Source organism: Macaca nemestrina, chromosome 6, assembly GCF_043159975.1.
Source record: "Macaca nemestrina isolate mMacNem1 chromosome 6, mMacNem.hap1, whole genome shotgun sequence".
Classification (NCBI taxonomy): Eukaryota; Metazoa; Chordata; class Mammalia; order Primates; family Cercopithecidae; genus Macaca; species Macaca nemestrina.
The window spans coordinates 684,297-709,384 of record NC_092130.1 but is presented as its reverse complement, the minus strand read 5'-3'; the positions used below and the strand labels follow the sequence as shown (position 1 = coordinate 709,384).

General features: G+C 49.4%; 1 protein-coding gene and 1 long non-coding RNA gene across 3 annotated transcripts; one reads left to right on the top strand and one right to left on the bottom strand.

Moving 5' to 3' along the window:
* Positions 1–505: 505 nt before the first annotated feature.
* Positions 506–11,890, bottom strand: LOC139363677 (uncharacterized). The gene is made up of 3 exons (XR_011624390.1): positions 11,285–11,890; positions 708–10,130; positions 506–570 (listed from the first exon to the last, which is right to left on the bottom strand). It is a non-coding gene; the product is annotated as an uncharacterized lncRNA (long non-coding RNA).
* Positions 7,885–23,293, top strand: LOC105484079 (butyrophilin like 9). Of its 2 annotated transcripts, XM_071097949.1 has the most exons (10): positions 7,885–8,016; positions 9,764–10,108; positions 11,887–12,168; positions 15,167–15,286; positions 15,464–15,496; positions 16,202–16,222; positions 17,412–17,432; positions 17,666–17,692; positions 20,047–20,073; positions 20,971–23,293. In XM_071097949.1, the coding sequence occupies exons 1-10, from the start codon at positions 7,908–7,910 to the stop codon at positions 21,594–21,596; spliced, it is 1,611 nt and encodes a 536-aa protein (XP_070954050.1). In that variant the 5' UTR covers positions 7,885–7,907; the 3' UTR covers positions 21,597–23,293. The 2 variants fall into 2 exon arrangements, with proteins under 2 accessions (XP_070954050.1, XP_070954051.1); XM_071097950.1 differs by lacking the exons at positions 20,047–20,073; positions 20,971–23,293 and having other exon boundaries at positions 15,464–15,711; positions 17,666–17,836.
* The last annotated feature ends 1,795 nt before the right edge of the window (positions 23,294–25,088 follow it).

The window sequence follows — 25,088 nt, the reverse complement described above, 5'->3', positions numbered from 1 at the left end:
GGCCAGGGACCATGAATGGCAGTGGGAGGCAGACAGAGTCCCTGGAGGGAGAAGGCAGGTCCCCAGCAAGGCCAGGGAGGGTCTGAAGGTCGGGCCCCCAGTCCCTGGGACCAGAGTGGGGACTTGTGATGTCTCCCTCTGGCTGCCCATGGACCAATCCGCATGCACTTCCTCCCCTCAGAGGTGCATAAAAGCGCCAGGCTCAGCCAGAGCAGGGCAGAGGATGGAGAAACAACAGGATGACCAGCTGCAGAGAGAAACTACCCTCTCTGCTGAGAGCTTCAGAGACCTGCAGAGGCATTCCGGACAACCTGCCTGTGGAGAGGAGCCGCTGTCTCCAGGGGCTTCTGTCTGCTGAGAGCAGCAGGTGGCAGGAGGACCAGCGGGCAGAGAGGAGCTGCCCTCTCCAGGGCCTTCTCTGCTGAGAGCTGAACACTCAGTGGGACGGGAGGACTTACCTACAGAGAGGAGCTCGCTGCAGGTCACCTCTGAGCTGTTCCAACGTTCAGTAAAGCTCCTCTGCATCTTCTTCACCCTTACTTCTCCGTGTACCTCATGACCTCATTCTTCCTGGAGGCAGGACAAGAACTCAGGTGCCACAGAGGTTTCCAGGAAGAAAATCAACACCCCAAAGATCGCACACAAGGACAGATGAGGGTCCGTTCTTTCCAGTGGCACCTGTAGCCTGCCGGGGGCTCAGCACCTACCTTCCTTTTGGATCTGAGCCTTTATGCATTTACTGGGTCTTGGAATGGGAGGCGCGGCTGGCAGGGCGCAGCTGCTGTCTACAAGTTTCCTGCTGCATGAGGCACCTGATATGCAGGCGGTGGTGGCAGGTGGTGTCCCCCTTCCGCATCCCACCAGGGCTGTGTCTAGGAGTCACAGAAGTGGACTCTGCCCATTTCTCTCTCTCTTTGCATTTCTGATGTGACAATCTCACCTTTCCCCAGGCAGCATGGAGGAACCCAACCTAAGGGCAATGAAAAGCTTAGGCCATGTTCTCGTTTTTGAGCAGCCCCTCTCTACAAGTGCAATTTCCCTTCTCTTTCACTCCCCTGTGTGGCATGCAAGGGCCTCTGCAATGTGGTCCCATCCATTTCTGTTCAGCCTTCCCTTCCACTAGTGAGCCACACACTGGCCTGGCCAGCCCCGAGCCTTTTCCTACCTCCCACGTGCTAATCACCTCCCTCCACGAAGAATGTCTGTCCTCCCGGGCTGCCCCATTGCTTCCCTGATCCTACTGTTTATGCAGCATCCATTTTCAGTATACCTTGTCCCTGAGCCCTCCTCTGTCTCCCCAGGCCCGGGGAACTGCACCCACTGTTTGAGCTCACTGTTCAGCCCCTTTGCTGTCCTAGGGACATCTTTCCACATTAATAAGCCTGGGTGCCCAGTCTCGCCAGCCTGTCTGAGCACGGACAGTCACCTCCAGGTCCATGCCTGTAGCTTGTTGGCTCCTGTCTCCCTCCCATATAGAGCCCTGCCACCTGCACAGGCCCCTCTCCAAACATAGGCCCTTCTGGGAGTCCCTGCGGTGTCCTGCTGGGGCAGAAAAATTTAAAATACATATGCATTCATTTTCTCCAAGAAAAGCAACAGGCAAGGCAAGGGTTAAAAAGAAAACAAGTTTTCCTCTGCCTAGCAAGCTCACTTCAAGGACAGATAAGATAATGCTGTCCAGAAAACCAAGGCCAAAGGAATGGGCTCCAGACACCCCCCGCCCCACTTCCAGAGCAAGGGTAAAGGAAAAAGAAAGAAAGGCAAATTCTTTTACTGTTACTCTTTCCTCAGGCTTCTTCAGCGTGATCGTGTTTTACGAATGTCTGTATTTAGTCAGTTCTTGTTTTTCTTTCAATGCAGCTACAAGGCCACGGGCTATGCAAGGCCACAAGTTATGCTGTGCTATAGATTATGTGACCTATCATATGATTAACTGCTTTTGTTTTGTTTATCGTAAGTCCACTTACAAACACCCCACCCTGTCTTTGTTTAGGGCTCAGCTTTTTGGACGTGAGTCCACCGAGCCGGTGTGTACCTAAAATAAACAATCCTCCTGATTTTCACATCCGTCTCTCTGGTCCTCAGTTTACCACAATATTGCATGTGTTTGAGCGGCTCGTGCCTCAGCTCTGGCCTGTTCCCTGGAGGGGATGTCAATGTGGGCTGCAGCTGGGTGGCTAGTGCCTCAGTCCACTTATGCCCAAGTCGCACCACGGCCTACAGTAAGATGGGGTGGGCTGGGGTGGGGTAGTGCTTGCTGCTTCTTTCTTGAGCTCTGCTCCACTAGAGAAATCCCAGTCCAGCACCCCCTGCATTTCCGAGCTGCACGCGAACAGGTTTTGCAGGCTGCACTAACAGCAATGCCCCCAGGAGTTACTCCTTACTGACCTCGCCCTGAGGAGAAGGTTATGGTGGGTTAAAAACTGGGCGTCAGCCCCTTCCTCATGCTTAGTTAGTGGAGACTGCAGTCGACTCTCTTTCACGTTCGGAGACTGCCCCCTGCCTCCCAGGAGTCCCAGCTTCACCAGCACAAAGACCCTGCACCCAGCTGGGGCCTTTTCTCCCCACTTTGAGCCTCTGCAGCTGTCACTCTCTACAAAGCTCTCAGATACCTTTCCCCTCCTTCTGTGACCCTGGAGAGATATTTTACATGAGAATTCGAGATTTTTCTCAGAGACAGGATGTGACGACTTCCTTGTTTTGTTCTATCCACCTTGGTTTTCATAGCAAAGGGCAGAGCAAACAGCATATATCTCTGGGAGGAAGATGGATAAATAATTCTCACACATGTCCTGGCCTCTGGAGCTCAGCTGCCAGTCCACGTCTACGGAATCTTAGCATCTAGGACCAAGACACTTCACAGCGATCATCACCCTTTGCAGAGGAGGTGAGATCACCGGGACTCATCTGCCATTGCAGACCTTTTGCTGCTACCTGACAGGTACGTGGCTCATTCTCAACAGCTGCCTACACCTCCACTTTTCAGAAACGGCAATCAGAAAATGAAGGTGGGAGGCTTTGGGAGGACGTACAATTAGTGGCAGCATTTTATTATACGAGCTTGGCTGCAGCATGGGATGTTCCGAGTGTGGCCAAGAGGAGATGTTGGCGCCCGTTTAGGTAGGCCCCATCTCAGGAGGCAGGATCCTGATACATCCCATTGCCCCTCACCAGATGAAAAGGATTTCAAGCCTCATGGCAGTTCCCTTCTTGGGGCAGTCCATCTTCCGTAGAGACTAAGAGGGTGGAAATCCTCCTGTGGACCTGTTGAAATCGAACCAGTGCAGGCAGTGGGCACTGGCTGGGGTCTGCCGGGGGCAAGGGCATTGCAGGGGTGCCAGGGAGGCCAGTGGGAGAGGACCAAGGCCCCACTGACACCTGGGGACTTGCAGCTGGGGGAGTGGAGGATAGGAGACAGGCAAAATTCACCAGTTCCACAGCTTACAGAAGTAGCAAAGCAAAGACTATACTTTCAGGGATAATTTCTATACTTTATTACTAGAGAAGTTTTCCGCTCTGGGACCCCATAGTCTCCTCACACACATGCAGGGCAAAAAATGCCTCCTGTGTTTGGGAGAGCAAGTGACATGGCATTTATTAACAAAAATGGATTTTCCTGCTGGGTTTCATAATGTGGTCACGTAAGTGTTAAACGTAGTCTTAAAATTATGTTAGGGAAATCCCCAAGGTTTTGCTCCGCCCCATGGAGACCCTGGGACCGCTCAGGGCAACAACAGTTGCACGGCAGGCAAGGCAGTTCTGTGGGAGGACGTGGCCTTTGGACACTGCCAGGTTCGGAGATGTCCTTGGGAGATTTACCTTTTTGTCAGGAAGACAGTGTTAAGTTCAGGCAAATAATTATATGTGTGGACAGAATCTGAAATACACCAGTATAGTAAGAGTGAGAGATTGTGAATGTGTAATGCAAACGGAAAAGCAGGTTTTATTTTGTTAAGTTGTTCACTAGGGAATCGGCTGAGGTTCCTTCTAATGCTCTTTTTCTCCAATCTTGCTTTGCTGAAAGTTGCAGAAAAGGATGTGTGTAGAGAAAAATGGGACACTTCAGGGTGGATCGGAGGACATCAATCCATAGTGATTCGCATGAGTTTGTCAGGTGGAAGCAGTGATTTTTAAGAGTCACTGATTAAAAACAAACATTCCTAAGTGTATTAGGGAGATGCCGTTTATTTGTGAATCAAAAAGCTTTTTTCTCAGTCTCTTAAATTATGGTTTTCATGGAATAAGAATGATTTATATTTTTAGTGAAAAGTTGTTTTCCTTTCAAACACAGACCTTTTAAAAAGACTTAGCTTGAGTAAGTACCTTTCATTCGACGCTTTTCTTGTGCCTAATCTTAGGAAATCCAGAATAGTACTCGACAGAAATTATGTTTTCAACTTGCCTTTGACATCTGTCCCACTGCATTTTGCTTTAAAATTCTTCATTTAACAATAAATTATCTAAAAAAATAACAGTAGCAAAGCAAAAACTACTCATCTTTAAAGACAGACTCAGGACTGAGGGACTGGAAATCAAAATAACGTCAGAGTTGTTTAGGAATTGCAGGTGCAGGAGGAGAGAACAGGAATGGGGTGGGCTGGGGGCAGTGAGAGAGCAAGAAGAAAAAAATAAAAAGAGAAGGAGAAGAAAGAAATGGGCTTTTGCTGGGTGCAGGCGGTGACATTTCCCAGGACACTTATTTCTCCCTGTGCCTTCCGGAGGGAGCAGCCCGAGGCTCCCTCGGGGGGCCGAGGGAGGACGAGGAGCAGGTGCGCGCCAGCAGAGCTCAGATGCAGCTGGAGGATCCCTTGGCGGTCCTCACTCACACCGAGTTTCAATCTTCCCCAAATATCCGATGCGTCCAGTCGCTTACTCCTTCCCCAGGCAAAACCTCACCAGGAACAGAACCTGAAATCAATTTACACTGTAATCAAAATAGCGGAGAGTGGAAAGTGTTTCCTTCAAGGAGGGGACTTGAACTTCAACTACGGATTGAACACCCTCGATCCTTAACTGGAGAGTGAGGTCAGAAAGGGCGGACTCGCGGCAGCAAACGGGGAGGAGGGTGCTGTTCAGTAGTCGCTGATTTTTTCCTTCAGGAACTTGCCAGACCATCTGTCTCTGACTAAAGGCTTTCAAGATGATACCCTTGAGTGTTGGGAGCCAAGGGGCCAGGTACATGTCCCTCCTGGCTGAGAAGATGCTCTTGACAAAGTCTTAGGGAGACCCTAGTTTTAAGTCATTTTATCTGGCAGTGGGATTTTAAAGTTTTTATTCATTAGTTGGTTGGTTGGTTGGTTGGTTGGCTGGTTTTGTGGCTGGCACCCTGGGAGCCGGTCGCTTCTTCAGTGCCTCTGTGTGATGGCAGGTTAGGGTGAGTGTTTGGTCTGTGGCCAGCCGGTTCCTCAGACGTCATGTTTTGGGTAACAGGAGTGACTGAAGGGTGTACCCAGACACACGACACAGCTGGTGAGGAATCTGAATTCGAGAAGCGCAGAGCGAGGCTCTGGAACCGGACGGGGGGGTGGAACCCCCTCCACCACTCACCCACTGTGGGCCGGAGCAAGTCACTCAGTTTCCGGGCCTCCGTTTCCTCAGCTATAATTTGGACCTATTAGTAATAATAATAATACAAATACTAATAATACTTGAGGTATAGATAAGTGCCTGATAGAAAGTACCCAGTGCATGTTTGTTTTTATTACTGTGAGCACGTGTGTGTGTGTGTGTGTGTGTGTGTCTGTCTGTCTACAATCCTCCTCCTCTGAGGCATCCATGATGGAAATCACACGGGTGTCTCACAACAGAGAACGGAGGTCCCTCTAGCACTCCCACGGTTCTGGAACATCCTGCCCCAATCCCCTGTCCCCAGGAGGTGGCAGCCTGCCCCCAGCCCAGGCAATTAGAACGAGTGTTCCTTCTGTGAGGAGGCCAGCTGTGGGACCTGTCTCGCGCCCCATTACCACCTTATGAGGGGACTTGTGTCACAACCTAACACAACCTCAACTAATTCCCCAGAACCCAGCCCACCCAGATGGATGCACAAACACACTCTGAGCCCCGCTTGGTTTTGGAAGGCACTAGTTGGACACTGACATGCCCCTCCTGGCTTTGCTGTCATGGGGCTCTAACCTGTGTCTAGAATCCAGAAGAAAAGACTGAAGCATACAGGAAAAGAGAAGGGAACAGAAGAGAGGGTGAGAAGGTGCACAACCAGTGTAGACCCCTTTGCTAGAACCCTTCCTTGCAGCTTCCCCACCTCTCACAGAGACGCTTCCACCAGTAGCCGCAGAGGGTGAGAGTCCGGACTGTCCAGCCAGAGCCTGGACCCTGCCCAAGGCCTCTCCCATGTCATTGTGTGAATCGGATTCCAATAACTGAGAGCTGTCAACATGGCCCCCATCCAGGGGACCTCCTGTCCTTGAGACCTTCTTGAAACACACCTGGAGCTGTCCCAAACTGTCCTCTGTTTGTCCCCTCAATTTCAGCTCTAGGAGACAGGGCCATCAGCCCATGAGCCTCACGGGCCACCCCTCTTCCCTTGTATTCCTGCCTACCCGGGTCCCTCTCAGCCTAAGGGTCCCTGGGAAGCCTCCACCACCTCATTAACTCACCCTGCACGCCCCTCTGATCCTTCGGCCACTGCACGGCCAGCAGCTTTGAGAGTCCATCCTTCACACCTGCTGGTGGCGTTGCTGACAGCGTGGCCCGTGTCCTGTGGCCACAGGACACCAGAAACACCTGCCATGCCAAGGTCTCAGAAGAAAAGCCAAGCCGTGGGGGCAGACGGGGAGACAGAGAGGGCTGGACAGAGGAGCCCACCGCGGCCTTCCCCAGCAAGGGCACTGTGATGCAGTGAAAGACAAGGGGTGCAGTCCCAGGATGAAGACAGTGTGGACGTTTGCAAGGCAGAGGGGAAGGGGGGTGCTGACTTTGATTTCAAGAGCTCCCAGCAACCCGTGGGAGTGGGCACTGGTCTCTTCCATGGTTCAGGCAGAGATTTAGGTCCAGCCAATTAAAAATCTGCCTAAAATCTTGCACAACTAAATGCAAGAGAAATATGGAGAGTTTTGTGTGTCTCCAGACTCACTGACTGCAACACACTCGCTGGGCTTGAGTCATTAGTGGCGCCCAAGGGAGCAGAGCATCAGGAGTGAGGGGGCAGCCCTTGTCTGGGCTGGGTCTGGGCCTCCTGGGTCACAGATGAGGAAGGGGTGGCTAGATGGGATGACTCCATCACTGTGGCCCCGAAGATGCTCTCGACAGAGACAGTTACCAGCTGGCCTCCTGAAGGCACAACTCAAGGTCCCAGGCCTGGAGGAAAGTGTCCCAGGATGTCGTTGGGGCTGGCAGGCAGCCACCCGCATGCACTCCACTTCCGAGAGAGCAGAACTCTGGGTTTGTTCCTGTGTTTTGTGGACCCAATGTTCCGGACCAAAGGGAAGTGGGTCGAAGGTTGGGTTGGTGGCGGTGAGGCAGGGAGAACGAAAATGCGTCTGAGATCTTCAGAGACTGCCCTTTGTTCGAGCAAAGTCACTGAGCCCAGAAAAGTGGGGGGGCACTGAGCCCCTACACATTGTGTGACTCTGTTCCTGGCTCTAAACAATAAGCAGCACAGAAGCTGCTTCCTCTGGGACCCTTCAGCCTTGTCCCCTTGCAGCTCTGTGAACCTGAGCAAGGCCAGGGATGCCATTAACAGTGTCCCCTGGAAAAATTAGAAGCAGCTCTCACATCCAGCTAAAGAAGTCAAGCACTGAGGCTTGTCAGGAATTTGAGAGCAAGACAAAAATAACTGAGGTCACAACTGACTTCGGGTCTGATGGAGTGAGTTCCAGCTCCCCCCACCTCTGCACGTCGCTCCAGCATCCCTTTGTCCCTCTCCAGGTGGCCCCCACTGCTGAAGAGAGATGGTGGATTTCCCAGTCTCCCTGGACTCCTTGAAGCCAGCATCTCTGACCAGAAGTCTAGTCTTCCTCATGCACCTCCTCCTCCTTCAGCCCGGGGAGCTGAACTCAGGTATCGTGTGTGATCTGTAGCCCAGCCAGCCAGGACATGAACGCCACCCCTCCTGCCAGGTGCTCCCCAGGGATAAGATCTTAGAACAGTACCAGGGCATGCCAGATGCTAAAATACAAAAAGGACTTCAATCCTGGTTGTTAAAGAAACACTACCCCTGGGCACTATCCAGCCTGCAGTGTTCCTCCACTATCTCTCCAGCTCCCACCGCCTCTTGCACACTTCCCAGCACTCCGAAATCCACAGGCATAGCAGGGAGCCGAGCAAGAGGGTGCCAGGAAACTCATCGGCCTGTGTTTGTGCTGAACCCATTGATACACGTTTTTAACTTTACCCCTTGCAAAGCTTCTCTCATGAAAGATGTAGCCAACGGAGGGTGTAAACTAATAATTCAAAGGTGATTTCCTAATTTCCTGGGCTGGAAACCAGGAATACTGGGGTGACCGCGGCATAGCCCAGGTCTTCAGCAGTCTGTAGTCAAGGGAGGGGTGTGGATGTGGCAGAAATGGCTGTCCATTCATGTGACCATGGCTGAGAGAAAGAGAGAGAGAGAGAGGGAGAGAGAGAGAGAGACTTTGGGAGCACAGCTAAGAGTAATGATTTGTTCCCGGAAAGCTGAGGAGAGCCATAGAGAGGGAATATAGTTTGAGCAGAGGCTTGCAGGATGCACATTCTCCAGGAAGATGACAGGTAGGGGATAAGCTGAGGCAGGGTGTGCCCAGGGAAACAGCCAGACATCGGTGTGTGGAGGGACAGCCGGAGAGAACCTGGAGAGGGAAACTTGTCGGAAGGGTATTGGATATTCACCCAGCCGCCAATGAGGAGCCTCAAATAGTGTGAACAAAGCAAGGTCCCTCCATTTCCTGTGGGCCAAGTGCAGGACAGGGGGGTCCATGACGGGAGAGCTTCGGGATGCTTTCAGCTGAACTTGGAAAGAAAGGAGAGGAGAGGTACAGAGGCCAGAGAGAAGAGTGAGTGCCTGTGGGGCGGCAGGGATCCGTGCATGCGGAAGACCAGCGCAGGAGCAGCGACTCTCATGGGAACTGCAGACAACAGACCAGACCAGAGGGAGCAGAGAGGCCCCATGAAGAAGCCTTCAAAGAGGAGGGTGATCAAATGAAAGAGCCCAACAAATAAGTCTCAACAGAAGGATTTGCTTGACCTTTTGATAAGAAAACCTGTGGAGCAGGGAACCCTCGTAGATGATTTTTGATACCCTTTGTAGAACCTGTACATGTGAATTATTTTTTAAACTCAGAAAATCAGGCAAGCAAAAATAAGAAAATATATATTCTCATCATGCAGAAATTACCATCATCAGCAATTTGGTGTCTCCTTTCAGATATTTTTCTCTGCACATTTATGCAAATATATATGTTTTTTACTTAAGATAATGTTGTACAGATTATTTTGAAACTTGCTTTTTTGATCAAAGATTCCATTTCACTTCACGCTTTCGTCATATTTACATAATTGTCCACAAAATAACATTTGTACCTGGTTGGATGAAACCAGTTACCAGCTCAGCACCACAAATCTGGTTGTGATGTCACCTGTGTGTTTAATTGTGCACTCACGTTTTTTCGTAAAAATTACTTGTTCAAGGATCGGGGCCAGTTGTCCTGCAGAGGATCTTACCTTTCTTGTTTGCATGGCTTGCTGTAGATTCCTCAGTTATAAAGGGGTGTGATAACTTTTTTTTAATTGGATGAGGGTTGCTTTTGCCTGTTCTGACTTGTCATCCTAGAGGTCAAGGTGCTAGGCCCCGAGTATCCCATCCTGGCCCTCGTCGGGGAGGAGGTGGAGTTCCCGTGCCACCTATGGCCACAGCTGGATGCCCAGCACATGGAGATCCGCTGGTTCCGGAGCCACACCTCAGACGTGGTGCACCTGTACCAGGAGCAGCAGGAGCTCCCTGGCAGACAGATGGAGGCGTTCCGGAACAGGACCAAGTTGGTCAAGGACGACATCGCCTACGGCAGTGTGATCCTGCAGCTTCACAGCATCGTCCCCTCCGACGAGGGCACATATGGCTGCCGCTTCCTCTCCAACAACTTCTCTGGCGAAGCTCTCTGGGAACTGGAGGTAGCAGGTGCGTGGACTGACCTAACGCCCTGCAGGGGAGAGGGAGATGCAAGTGCTTTGCCCGAGTAGAGGTTGTTGGTAGAGAATGTTGGTAATTTTTAGAAAACATAAAAGCTGATGGATAGGTCCATTCTCAAATGAACAAACAAAACAAACAGTTCACCAAAACATACACAAACAGCCCTTAAACATATGAAAAGGCTGGGCACAGTGGCTCAAGCCTTAAGCTCAGGCTTAATCCCAACACTTTGGGAGACCGAGGCAAGCAGGTCACTCGAGCCCCAGAGTTCGAGACCAGCCCGGGCAACAAAGGGAGACCCCATCTCTTAGCCAGGTGTGGTGGTGCATGCCTGTAGTCCCAGCTACTCAGGGGGGCGAGGTGGAAGGATCTGGGGGCAGTGAGCTTCACTTGCCGCTGCACTCCAGCCTGGGCGACAACTGTGTCTCAAAAAATATATATATATATAATATATCATGTATTTATTTATATATAATATATATTATATATTATATATTTATAAATTATAAAATTTATAAATATATAAAATATTAAAATGTTATATGTTATATATAATACATTATGAGTAACAAAGTTACTCATAGGGAGAGAAAGGCAAATCAAAGCTACGTCAAAATGCAATTTATTTTTAACTGTCAGACTAACAAAATTTCAAAAGCTCTTCCACGTGCTGTTGATGGAGCTATGGAGAAGCAAGCTCTCTTGTACCATGTTAGTGGAATTCAAGGTTGGAAAGCTCCAGGACAGGGGAATTTGGTAATACTTAAGAGGACTAGCTGTGTGTCTACCCTCTGACACAGCAATCCCACCTCCAGGAACTTACGCCACCTCCGACACCTCCAATATGAAAAAGCATATGTATGAGTTTAATCTTTGTAAAGCTTTTTAAAAACAATGGCAAAATAGTGGAAACCACCTAAATGTCCAAGTATAAAAGCTGAGTATGCTCTATCCACCCAATGGAGTAATCTACATTATGTATTATGCATCTGAAACAATGATAAGGTGGTCTCTGAATGGATGCAGAGTGATTTCTAGTATTGTTAAGAGAGAAAATTAAAATGCAAGGTTCAATAATACATACTTGCATGCGTAAGAAAGGAGGAGAAACATTGCCAAAAGGAACATAGGAACGATAAACAAGAAATTAATGAAATTGGTTACCTAGGGTGAGGTGTGATGACATGGAAAGGATGGAGTTTTTTTCCTGATATACATTTCTATACAGCATTGGCATTTAAACCACATTAATGTTTTGCATACTCAAAATATAATGCTAGTTCCACAAGGATGGAGAGATAAAGGAGTGTGTATGACGCAGGCACTGGAGCTCTGGAGGGATTCAAGAAAAAGAGAAGAGTCACAACTCGAATGTATTAGAATTTAGGGTGGTGCTATTCTTCATTAGGAAACGGGCCCTTACCTGATATGATTAAATGCCAGGAGCCCTTCCCCACCCAATGACCCCCTTCACATTTCCAAATGTCCCTGAGGGGTATTATTGTCCCCACATGCTACCACTGATTTAGAGTCATTTCCAGCATTTCCAAATGTCCCTCAGGGGTATCACTGTCCCCACATGCTACCAGTAATTTAGACTGTCATTTCCAGTCCATGGGTGGGGAGCTGCAAGCCCACACATGTCTTAATAGCAGCCACACTTCATGATGCTTTATGGTGACTACAAATGGTGAACAGTGGCATGAACTTTAGACGTGATTTCTCGGAAGGACCCTGATCTTTCCCACTCTTCCTGCCTTCGCCAGGGCTGGGCTCAGACCCTCACCTCTCCCTTGAGGGCTTCAAGGAAGGAGGCATTCAACTGAGGCTGAGATCCAGTGGCTGGTACCCCAAGCCTAAGGCTCAGTGGAGAGACCACCAGGGACAGTGCCTGTCTCCAGAGTTTGAAGCCATCGTCTGGGATGCCCAGGGCCTGTTCAGTCTGGAAACATCTGTGGTTGTCCGAGAGGGAGCCTTCAGCAATGTGTCCCTCTCCATCCAGAATCTCCTCTTGAACCAGAAGAAAGAGTTTGTGGTCCAGATAGCAGGTCAGTGGTTGTCAGCTCACACCCGTCTTCCTAGTCCTCACGTTTACATACACATTGGCCCAAAGGCAGTCTATAAAGACACAATGGTATTGCGCCTGTCTGCGTATAGGGTGTGTTGGCCTTGACACCTGAAAAGTCAGTAACCTGGATATTAGGAACACACTAAGAACACTGCTGAGACCCCAAACCGTCAATGAGGGAGGCCCCAGAGAGCCCACCTTTCTGTGCCTAAGGCCATACACTAAAACCCAAAACTCTACTCATCAGAGGCCATCATGGGAGCCAATAGATTCGTCATGCTATCTCCCAAACAGTATTTATTGAGTTTCCGCAATGTGACCCCAGTCCCTGCCCTCAGGTCCCCATGCCAGTGGGAGATACAGACAATAAGCAAAAGAAGTGCATCCTGTCACATCACGTTAGAAGGTGGTAGGTGCAGCCGAGCGCAGTGGCTCACACCTATAATCCCAGCACTTTGGGAGGTCAAGGTGGGTGGATCATGAGGTCAGGAGTTCAAGACCAGCCTGGCCAAGATGGTGAAACCCCATCTCTACTGAAAATACAAAAATTAGCCGGGCATGGTGGCAGGCGCCTGTAATCCCAGCTACTTGGGAGGCTGAAGCAGGAAAATCGCTTGAACCTGAGGGGCAGAGGTTGCAGTGAGCCGAGATCTGGGCGACAGAGTGAGACTCTGTCTCAAAAAAAAAAAAAAAAAAAAAAAAAGAAGGTGGTAGGTGCTGTAGAGAAAAATGAAGCAGGCCAAAAGTAGTGGGGACTTACACTTAGTGAGAGAAAGGCAAATCAAAGCTATGTTAAATGCAATTTTTTTAACTGTCAGACGCAAAATTTCAAAAGCTCTTCCACCGGCTGTTGATGGAGCTACGGAGAAGCAACCTCTCTTGTACCATGTTACTGGAATTCAAAGTTGGAAAGCCCCAGAACAGGGGAATTTGGTAATACTTAAGAGGACTAGCTGTGTGTCTACCCTCTTACAGATAAGGCACATCTGAGAAGTGGGTGTTTAGGCAGCGAGCTGAAGGCAGGGTCATGGTTAAAGTCTTATTACGAGGCAGCCACCAAAAGGTTTCAAGTTCATGGTTCTAATTGTTTTACATTTTCAGGACAAACCCAATCTATGGGCCATTTTTCACAGAGTCCAAATCAATAGCTATTTTATTATAACAGAAAAGAAATCTCACCCTTTGATATAGTCGGTCAGATACAAGCCAATGCATACATGTTCTCTAGATAAATGATAACTTGTCTGCAAGTAGGAGGACTTGGCAAACCACTTATCACACACGGTTCTAAATCTCCTGGGAACTGGGATGGCCATCTGTGTGAGCCAACTGTCTTTAACCAAAGGAAAAACAAAGCATGTGATATGTCTACGGCAAGCCTGTAGTTACGAGTTGGAGCCATGCAGCTAAGCTAAACTCCCATGAGACAGGGATCTCCATGGCAGTGCTCTCCCTTTTATGTTTGCATTTCAAATACGCCGCCCTTAGGAAAAATATTCTTGGGTTGTAAAGAAATAATTGATACATTTTCTAAGGAAAATGAACTAAGAGAGGGGAAGAGGAAAGTGTCTCTCTTTTTGCACCAGGAAAATCCCAATATTTTCTTTGTAGCTTTTAATATAAATCTTAATTTATATTATTTATATTTATTATGAAACTTAAGTTTATATACAAATTTTTAGATGGGTAAATGTTTGCATGCACGGACCCCTTTACAGAGGGCATGATTCACATGGATACCTTTGGGAAGGTGGTGGGAAGGGCAAAGCCAGGGGCCTGAGAGGGAAACCTGCCGGCCGCTGGCAGAACAGCCAGGAAGCCAGAGGGTCGAGCTGGAGGGTCACAGGTCAGAGAGACAGTCGGCCCTGAGCCCGTGCTCTTGACCCCAGGCGATTGCTTCACACACCATCTGTTGTGAGGACCAATCCATTGTGACCCAGTGTTCTTGTACCATACAATAAAAATTCACTGCTAGAAAAACAAAATTAAAAGCCAAAGCCCATTAATGTCACTTATAAGCCAGACACAAAAGAACAAATGCTGTCTGATTCCGCTGATGTGGGATTACCTGGAGAAGTCAAGTCCACAGGAGTGGAGAGAGTATATGGAGGGCGCCAGGGGCTGGGGGGTGGAAGAGGAACTACTGTTTAATAAGTACAGAGGTTCAGTTTTGAAAGATGAAGAAACTTCCGGAGATGGGCGGTGGGGATGGTTGCACGACGTGGTGAATACAATTACGCCCCTGAACTGTACGCTTAAAAACGGTTAAGACGGGAAATGTTCCGTATAGTTTACTACAATAAAAAATATATATTTTTTAAAGATCTGAGATCAAAGCACCATTTTCTAATAATTAGACGACACAGAAAGTTACTCTGTTAAACTGCCACAGCGTTTGTGAAAGGCCAGTGTGTTCTGCACTGGCTGGTGCTGTGGGCGCTGCCCCCGGCCTGGTCCGGCCTCGGGGCGGGTCCCACCTGGGGAGCCAGGAGGGAGGTGGGAGCTGCCAGGCCACGCGCGCCTGGCTTCGTTCTCACTGCTTCCAAAAGCGCGGTAGGAACCGAGGTAGAAGCCGAATGTCTGCAAACAAGCAGGAGACGAGCTGTGGACTAGACAGCGCGGGCGCAGAGCGGGAGCTCCTTGGACGTCCAGCGCCTGCCAAGCCCCGGGACCCTCCCGCGTGGGGCGAGAGTGGGAAGAAGCGGAGCGAGGGCAGCGCGTGGCCGCAGAAGCCGCGAGCGGGGCTGGGGCGCCGGTTCCCTCCCGCACACGCTGCAGCTCGCCCCGGCCCGTCCGCGGATCGCGCTCGGCTCCCACCTCCACGCGCGTTTCACCCGCGGCTGCCCCACGCGCGTTTCACCCGCGGCTGCCGGCCGAAGGTCCCTCGGGAGGTTTTCCGGCGCGCAGCGGGCAGGCCGGGCTTGCGTCTGGGTGTTCAGCGGCGCCTGAATCGAGACCGCCCCGGGGGTGTTTTCCAGGCGTGTTTTCTCCCGGAGCCTCTCCGTGGAAGGGCGCTTTGGTCGGGGCGCTGGCGGCGCTGCTGGCGGTCCTCGCGGCGCTGGCGCTGGGCTTCCTCCGGCTGCGGCGGCGATGCCAAGGTACCGGCGCGGGGCCGCCCGCCCAGCGGGCTGTGCTGGGGGCAGTGGGGCTGGGAGGGGCGTCCGGTCCTAGACCCCGGGCCACGGGGCGCCTCCTCCCAGGACGCGGCGCGGGAACGGGACCTGGAAAGAGCCGGGGACGCACACTCAGCCTCACCCCTCCCGTTTTGCCTTCAGAAAAGCTGAAGAAGGAGGCGGAGAAGAGAGAAGGTGAGCGGGGACCGGGCGCTGTGCACCCACCTCCCGAAGTGCCCGCCCGCAGTGCAGTCAATCAAAGGCTCTGGACCCCGTGGCGAGGGTTTGTTCCAGCGCAAGGTGTCAGGGCGGCCCCCGGGAACGGCGATCAGCGCCCTCGGTGGGGAAAGGGAAGATTGTTCATACGGGCGAAAGCGGAGGTGCGGAACGGTTGCATCTTCCACGCAGAGGTTAGCGTGCGGTGCAGGGTTGATTGGCTGCTGTTGATTACACCCTCGGAGCTCGCTTAACATTGTACCGTACGGAGGTGCCAGCGTCATTGCGTCCAGGTTTTCATGAAGCTCAGGGAGTCGGGCTGATGGGTGACACCTCAGCACGAGGTCAGGAAGCAGCGGTCAGGCACCAGAGCAAACAAATAGCCGTGGTGTGTGAGGCAGTGTCCAGGGCTTAACGCTTCCCCTGGGCATAGTAAATTTGGAAGGCTCCGACCTCTATTTTCACACTAGCACCTTCCTATGGAGAAGGGGAGCCAAGCATGGGCACTTCCCCACCCCCTGCCTGGAGCCTCACTGTCCAGCCCAGCCTGGGCCCCCAGACCACCCGGGGTGGAAGTGCCACATCGGAGGTGTGGCCTCAGTGTTCATCCACCTGTTCTGTCTGCTTCATTCCCCAACCTGAGAGTCTTTCTTCTTTTTTTTTTTTCTCTCTCTCTCTCTCTAGGGAAACTCACTGCAGAGCTGGGTAAGTTCTGGGTGCGGGGCCACAGTGCTGCCTGTCAGCCAGTGGGGTGGACCCCTGTGCCTCTGCAGTGGGGGGAGAGGCTCCCTTTGGACAGAGTCGGCTGGCAACTGTCTAATTCTAGACCATCCCTGTGAGCCTCCACCTCTTCTCTTGCTAAGGGGCTGAAAGGGTGGCTGCCTGCCACTGTCCAGCTGCCTGAGACCCTCCGGACAGACCCTGCCAGCTCCTCCCCTGCAAATTAGACAATTCAGTTAAAATTCCGTCATAAAACGTTTACTGTCTCTGGTTCATCTTCCTAAAATATCCTTCTTTTTTTAATGCAAATGGCACTAGGAAGGGTGACACCTTTAATTTGCACCAAAATGGGAATAATTTCTCAGATTCACTTTTCTCCCCAGAGGGACTCAGAAACGTAAAACTGTGGAATGTGTCTCTGCAGAGAGGAAGAGAGAGTGAACCCAAGGGAGGGGGAATGGAGGAAAAGGCCATCGTGGTGTTGGAGTTGGGGTGCGATTCAGATGAAACTGTAAGGTTGGGGAAGCTTGTCTTGACGTCTACCTAGTCCTTCAAGGGGAATGAAAAAAAAAATAGCCCTAATAAGTCGTTAACACTATAGTATGAATTGTAAGTCATAACACTATAGTACGAATGCCTCTACCAGAAGCATTTACCTTTGAAAGAGCTTGACACTGGGTGGACAGATCAAAGGAATGCATTTTTAGTAGCAAAATGTTGGCGTCCTTGGTATTTGGTCAGGGGAAATAATTGGGTGTGATGTCCTTCCAGTCCTTTAAATAATGTACCCAGTAAGTGACCCTGAGGCTCACATAGGCTGCGCTCATTGCCTGGACTTACGTAGGAGCTCTGCCCCCGGGAAACTTGTGATTTCAGACAGAATGAACAACCTGAACCCTGGGAAGAGGCATGTCAGTACTAAGATCTGGTTCCCCTTCTAGGCCCTGTGCAGATTTCTACCTTTGAGCTAAGATAGGATGAGGCATAAGAGTCCTGCAGGTGGGACTCTTTTTGAGGGCAATGAAGGGGCAAAGATGAAGCTGCAGGAAAAAAAAAAAAAATGAGGCTATGATTAGCAATGGCTTAAGACTGAGGAAGCTCGTCCCAGTGGCCTCTTGGGAAGATGGTTCCACCATCTGCAGGCTGATGTTTTCTTTGTGTGTTCTGCCTGCAGAGAAGCTTCAGAAAGAGCTTGGTAAGTGACCCCTCTTAGAACTATTTCTCTTTATTCATCATTTTGCATCTGGCTCCCGATATATCTTCTCATCTCCCAACCAGGTATGATGCCCAGGCAGGACCCCTGCTGGTGGTGTGGGTGGCGGGAGAGAGGGGAGGGGAGGGGACGCGGTGGGTGCAAGATGTGATGTGTGAGCGGGGAAGCTTGGGGTCCTGATGTGCTAATTTCCTGCTTTTCCTTGGTTGCTTCAGACTGGAGACGGGCTGAAGGCCAGGCTGGTGAGTGGAATCCGTCTCTCTCTGACTCTTCCTCATTTATGTCTGAGCACCCCGGTCCAACTCACCCTGATGAACCTATCGGGCTTCATTCTGGTTGCATTCCGCGGCCTCACACAGCATGTGTTAATCTATGTCACTGGGTAGAGGTTATACTCCGTCCTGAGGACTAAGTGTGCTGCAAACCACTAGTTCCAATCCTGGTTACATATCAGAGTTACCTTGACTCCTGGTGCCCATCCTCCAAGACAGACTCATGGTTCTGGCATGAGTGTGTTGCTGTGCATGTAAATACTTCTCTGTATACCTTCCTCTATCCACCCATAATACAGATAGTCTGATGTATATAGTTTGTATATATTCTTGCAAAATGTGAATATCGATTTCTGCATATGCATCTTAGTTCATGTAAGTGACATTTATGGTTCCGTGCTGTTCCTTGCTTTTCTCATGCTCACCATGCTTTAATATCCATCGCTGCCACTCATGTGTATTCAGTCTGTTTTTCCTCCTTACCACAGAGTGTCATTTTAGCCAGCCACCCTCCTGGGGAAGGTATCCAGGCTGCCTCTAACTCCACAACAACACTGAATGCATAGTCTCAAACGCGTTGCCTTACGGCCCTGTGTGGAGATCTCTCTGGGGGTCTATAACTAGGAGGGGGATTGCTGGCCCATGGTGGGTGTGTCCCATGGGGTAAGGGGATACTGGGATACCCTGAAGGCAGCGTCATCATCCTGCCACCAGCCATGCAGGGACATTCCATGTGCCCACATCTCGTGTGAGCCAGCTTTCTAAGTTTGCCAGTCAATGGGGATAAGTGATGGCTCATGGTTCTTTAGGTTTGCACACCTGTGAATGCTGAGAAGATTGAGCATCTCCATATATGCTAGTTAGTTCGGGAGCTTCCTCTACTGAAAACTGCCAGTTCGTATCATTGACCCATTTTTCTTTTGGGATTGCTGTCTTTTATTATTAACAGGAATATTATATGTCTCTCTCTCTCTGTGTGTGTGTGTGTGTGTGTGAGAGAGAGAGAGAGAGAGATTAATCCTTTGTGGGTAAACATTGTGAATTCCTTCTTCTGTTGTGCCATCTGCCATTAGCTGTGTCCATAGTTCCCCTTACTGAAAAGGAATTATTAATTTTGATAAAATGTAATCCATCACCTTTTTACCTACCTTATGGTTTGTGTTTTTGAAGTTTCATTGAAGAAAACCTTCCTCACATTTAGGTCACAAAGATATTCTCTTACACTTTCTTCTATTTCTTTTTCTTTCTGTAACTACAAAAACCTTTCTACTATCTTTATATTTGCATCTTTAATCCATCTAAAATTTGCCATTTTATGAGGTGTTGGGTGAGAATCCTGTGATTTTTTTCCATATAGTGGGTTGGGCTTACCAACGCCATTTACTCCACCATTCCAGGGTCGCCACTGATGTGGGGATCCACCTTTGATGCACATTGGATTCCTGTCTCTATATGAGTTTGTCCAGTGGCCACCTATTACATCATTGTTTTTACTGCTATGGCTTTTGTAGTATCTGGAAGTACAAGTTTTCCTTCTCCATTTCCAATTCCTTTTTTAAAGTGAATGAACTTTTTAAAAATATAAACTTTAGGATAAATTCATAAATCTCCCCAAAAAATCCAAAAAGGAGTTTTACATAGGATTGCTTTGAACTTACAGATAAACTTAGGGAAAATCAACATCTTTGTAGAATTGAGATATTCCACACAAGAGCTATTGTGTTTAAGGCTTCACCAGTTATCCTGACACAAAACTGGGGCAACAAAGCCTTGCTGTAAATATCTGGAACTCTGAGAATGTCTTGTGTTGCTTTTGCTTTTGTGACTTGGGGATATCTTTGTTGCAAAACAAAACAAGATAAAACACAACAGAAATCCACTCAGATTGATTCACATTAAGAATGGAGGCATGTCACGAAAAGACAGAACATCTGGAGGGCATCTTCGGGATCTGTCAGGCTCAGCTGGTCCTCCTGGGCACAGCCTGGCCAGTCAGAGTCTGAGGCTCCACGTCTGTGTCTCAGGGCATCCAGGCTGCCTATAGAGTCTCTTCACTTACATGCTCCATTCTCCTGCTTTTTTCAGCAGAATTTCAGCCTGCATGTAGCTCTGGTATCAATGACACAGGCCTCTACTGGATCTAAAATTTCTCAGGAAAATACATGGTGAACCCCAAGACCAGTCTGAATTCAAGCCCATTGTCATGGTGGGAATGGGTTCATTCTCACTGCATGCATCCCTCATGCATCTGGAGCCTTTGCTAAGGTTCCAGAGTTACTGACTGAGATTTCTGACCTTTTTTCTCCTTCTCTGTTTGGTTTCAGAGTGGAGAGCAGCCCAAAAATATGCAGGTAACTGAAGCCAGGAAACTGATTTGTGTTTTGGGTTGGCTGGATCTTAAACAGAAGGGAGGTGGAGAGATCTGAGATTAGAGGTTGGGGCTTTCTGGGAGCCGAGTATGGGGCCTGCACACACAGACACACACACACTTGCAAACACGCCACATGACACATATGCCTGCATGTGTAGGCACACACGCGTGGTTGCATGCACACGCACGTGCACACACACGCACACGTGAGCTCCCAAACACGTCGCTCCTCGGGGTTACACTACGTTTGTTTCCATCTGGCTCGGGGCTATTTGCAGGCGAGAGTGCAGAGTTTATAAGGAACCTCCCGGATCCTCTGACAGAAGGGGTCCCCTAGGTTCCCATCTGTCAGATGGGATGGGGTGTTGAAATGTGGGGCACTGCACTAGATGAGCTCAAAGGTCCTTTTAAAATCCTTTTTAAAACTTTCTGAAGGACTGGATGTAAAAAAAAAAAAAAAATCCAAAAACTTCTGTAAAATGACGCTCAGTGCTCTCCTGATTATGTCAAGGTCACACGGGGTGGTGCCACCAGCAGGAACTAGAACCCGTCCATGGGTCCTTCCCCTTGACCGGGACGTGGCTCCCTTCCCGCCAGCCTGCTTCCTTGTTATCTCTGGTATGGAGTTCAAGCAAGGGCAGGATTCCTTGTCACTATCAAACACGCAGGAGGGACTTACAACTATCAAACACGCAGGAGGGACTTACAACATGTCACTTCAGTCCCGGGGAGGGGGTTTGCAGGGGCGAGGGTCGGAGTAAGGGGTTCATTTCACTGATTATTGCACCAAGAGAAACTAGAGGTTTGTCCGTCTCGGGGAGGAGACGGACCGGCCCGGACCGTCCTGGGCGCGCACTAACGCTGCGGCTCTGCGCAGTGGACGTGACTCTGGATGCGGCCTCCGCGCACCCCAGCCTGGAAGTGTCCGAGGATGGCAAGAGCGTGTCTTCCCGCCGGGCGCCGCCAGGCCCCGCGCCGAGCGACCCGCAGCGGTTCTCGGAGCAGACGTGCGCGCTGAGCCTGGAGCGGTTCTCCGCGGGCCGCCACTACTGGGAGGTGCACGTGGGCCGCCGCAGCCGCTGGTTCCTGGGCGCCTGCCTGGCCGCGGTGCCGCGCGCGGGGCCCGTGCGCCTGAGCCCGGCGACCGGCTACTGGGTGCTGGGGCTGTGGAACGGCTGCGAGTACTTCGTCCTGGCCCCGCACCGCGTGGCGCTCCCCCTGCGCGTGCCTCCGCGGCGCCTGGGCGTCTTCCTGGACTGCGAGGCGGGACAGCTGTCCTTCTTCAACGTGTCCGACGGCTCCCACATCTTCACCTTCCACGACACCTTCTCGGGCGCGCTGTGTGCCTACTTCAGGCCCCGGGCCCACGACGGCGGCGAACGTCCGGATCCCCTGACCATCTGCCCGCTGCGGGTGAGAGGGACGCGCGTCCCCGAAGAGAACGACAGTGACACGTGGCTGCAGCCCTACGAGCCCACGGACCCCGCGCCGGACTGGTGGTGAGGCGCCCTCGTGGCCGCAGGACTGGCCCGGGAGGCTCCCCGGATCCCAGGCCCGCGCTTTGCTCTCCTGCTCCGGCTGAAGTGAGCAGGTGCACCAGCCAAAATGCCAGCCAGGGGGACAAAGAGGGGGACCTTTGCCTACGTAGATGCGTATGTGTAATGCGATTTTCTTCAAGGAAAGGAGACACGTCCAAAACTCATATGCGGATTGTGGGGCTGAGCGAATGAGTACAAAGACATCCACGTCGCTGAGAGCCGGGGTTGCCTGCGGTGGGCGGTGGGAAAGAAGCCAGCGTGGAAGAAAGACGGGAGAAAGCTTTGGTGACTGCATTAGAGGGATCGGTTAATTTGCATAGTTATATATTTTTTGTATACGTTTGCTAGCTCTAAAAAAGTCCAGACGCAATGACACTTCGTAAGCAACGAGTTCACCTAAGTAAGGCTCAGATCCTAGTTTTAAATAGCATTTCCCATTAAAATGAAGTTGAAGAAACAGCTGCTTCTGGGGCTGGGGCAAAAATTTCAAGGTGAGCCTGGAGCATTGTGTGTGGTAAAGTAAAATAAGCGCTCAAAACGTGACGGCAACATGGCAAAAGGGTAGAGGAGCCAGGCTGAAGGGACCTCACTGACCAATTGTGGGACAATTTGAACATCAGGATGAATAATGACAGGAGAGATAACACACTGAATAAAAACATAATCCTTGAGTTCATGCTGATACTCAAATTTCTTTTTAAAAAGAAGAAACAGGAAGGTTTCTTTTAGAGGTGAAGTCTAATTATTGGTGAGAGTCTTTTGGAGAACAGGGTATTTTCAGTCTCAAAGCAGTGACCTTATACACTACTTATAAATTTGAAAGGGGAAATTTACAAATGGAAATTTACTTTACAATGGAGACATCTACCAGATCATCCAAGTGATTAAATTTAACACCATCAATGATGGCACCGAGGACATCATTAGTTTGACAATTGGGGAAAATGAAACACGAACAGGATATCACTGGAGAAGTGTTCTACACCCCCTACCCCCAAGAGAGTCTCTCTGTCGGCCAGGCTGGGGTGCAGCCTCAACCTCCTGGGCCCAAGTGATCCTCCCACCTCCGCACACAACACCATGCCCAGCTAATTTTAAATTTGTTATGGAGACGGGGTCTCACTTTGTTACCCAGGCTGGTCTCAAACTCCTCACTCAAGCAATCCTCCCACCTGGGCCTCCCCAAATGCTGGGTGTACAGGCATGGGCCACTGTGCCCGGTTTCATTTTCAGAGTGAGGCATTTGTATTATGGCTATGTAGAATATTCTTGTTCTTAGCAAACATACTGAAGTTTTTAGATATAAATTACCACAGTGTCTGCCACTGAATTTCCAGTGACTAAGTGGAAAAATGTAAAACATATTAATATAAAGAAAGAGACAAGTCAAATGTAGCAAAATGACAACACTTGGTGAATCTAGGTGACTAGTCAACAGATATTCATTGTACTATCAATGCAGCTTTGCTGTGGGTTTGAAATTTTGCAAACTGAAAGAGCTGGGTGGCGGGGAGAAGGATACACCAAAAAGCTTAGTGATTACCTTTGGATGGGAAAATGGTTGGTAATTGTATTTTCTAAATGTCTTCTTTGTATTTTTTAACGTTCAATAATGTATATGTATCAGTTCTGTAATAAAGGGGAAGAAGCTTTTTTTTTTTTTTAAATATTCATCTTCAAAATCATTCATTTGAAAGGAACTATAATGAAACTGCTGGACGATCTCCTAGGGCATTGTTTCAGGGTACAATTCAGAGGAGTAATGTTCTCCTCCCCTTCCCCTTATTCCAGGCAGAGCTTTCTTTGCCCATCTTGCTTGAGAAGGAGAATGAGGAAGGGAGACTAGTCGCAGCCAAGCTTTCTAACTGGTCTTTCCTCCTTCTTCCCTCTTTCCCTCTCCTTTTCTTTTCCTCTTAATGGGGACTGAGATTTCTACCAGGGCCTTCAGCACCAGGATGGGAATGGATGGGGCAGGGACACCTCTGGGGATGAGCTTTCGCCCCACAGGCCCAGGAGTTTGGTTACACACCAGAGGAGGGTGTACAAATAAAAAAATTCACGAAGTGTGCTGAGAGTCAGGTTTCTGTATCAGTGAAGGGAAATACGGAAACACAGAAAGGGGAAAGCAGAGGGTGAGAGTAAGTCTAAGGTGGGCTGGAATGAGAGGTATCAATGTGAACGCGTGGTCTTTACTGTATGCAGAGAGATGGAATGCACGCACACACGTGGACAGATACATAGATGTGTGTGCATGCAGCTCGTTCCCAGCTCTGTCTTGTTTGAAGGCTTAGCAACAACAACACCCCAGTACCGATGGGCACACCAAGACCCAGAACTTAGTTTTTAGTACTATTTTCAGCAAAAGGAATGAAGTCTCCTTGGAGAAACGGTTGAGTCCAAGGCTAGGGCAGGGAAAATACAAGAAGAGCCTACAATATCCTACAACAGAAAATAATAAAGTAGATTGGACAGAAGAGCCAAGTCAAATGGATTTCGACATCAGTATGGATTTTGAACCCCTGAATAAAATAGGAATCCATAAGTATTTCCCCACTGATACACATACATACATACATACATACATACATACATACATACATACACACACAAATTCATGGAGAGAAGAGAAAGCTCTGCCCTACAATAGGAGTCTCAAAATATTACTTCTTAACTCATAAGTACAAAACACGTACCAATTAACTTTACAGTGGAGAAGGCTGGCAGACGCCACCTTAGCCAAATGACAGAAGTTAACATCGCCAGATGGGAAAACAGTTTACATCACATTCTTCCTGATACAATGCAGTGGAGAATACAAACGGCATCACTTTTGAGGTATTCCTGCACCCAAAAACGCATAAATCAGGAGGAAACATTAGACAAACTGACAGGTACTCTTCAAAAATGTCAAGGTCCTGAAAGACAGGACAACACTAAGGAACTGCTTCACACTAAAGGAAACAGGAGAACTAAATGCAATCGGTGACCCAGGATGGGATCCTGGGTCTATAAAAAACATCACTGGGCCAGACAAGTTGGCTCAGGCCTGTAATCCCAGCACTTTCGGAGGCTGAGGTGGAATGATTGCTTGATTCTAGAGAGAAAGAGAGGGAGATTATTGGGGGAAAAAAGGGCATTTTGAAAGAGGTATGTGGATTAAATAATATTGGATAAATGTTAATTTCCTGATTTTGATGTAGAAGAATGCTCTTATGAAAATGCACACTTACGTATTAAGGGGTAAAGGATTATGATGTTTGTACCTTATTTTCAAATGGCTCATTAAAACATATAGTAATATAAACAGAGAGAGAGAATGATAAAGAAATGCAGTGGTATCTGATAAATGTTTAATAACTGGCTTTCTGAAAAAAATATATATTGAGCCAATTTCTCTGGTGCAAGCACTCCCACTATGATTGACTTCAAGCTGAAGATGTGACACCACTGAGGGCAG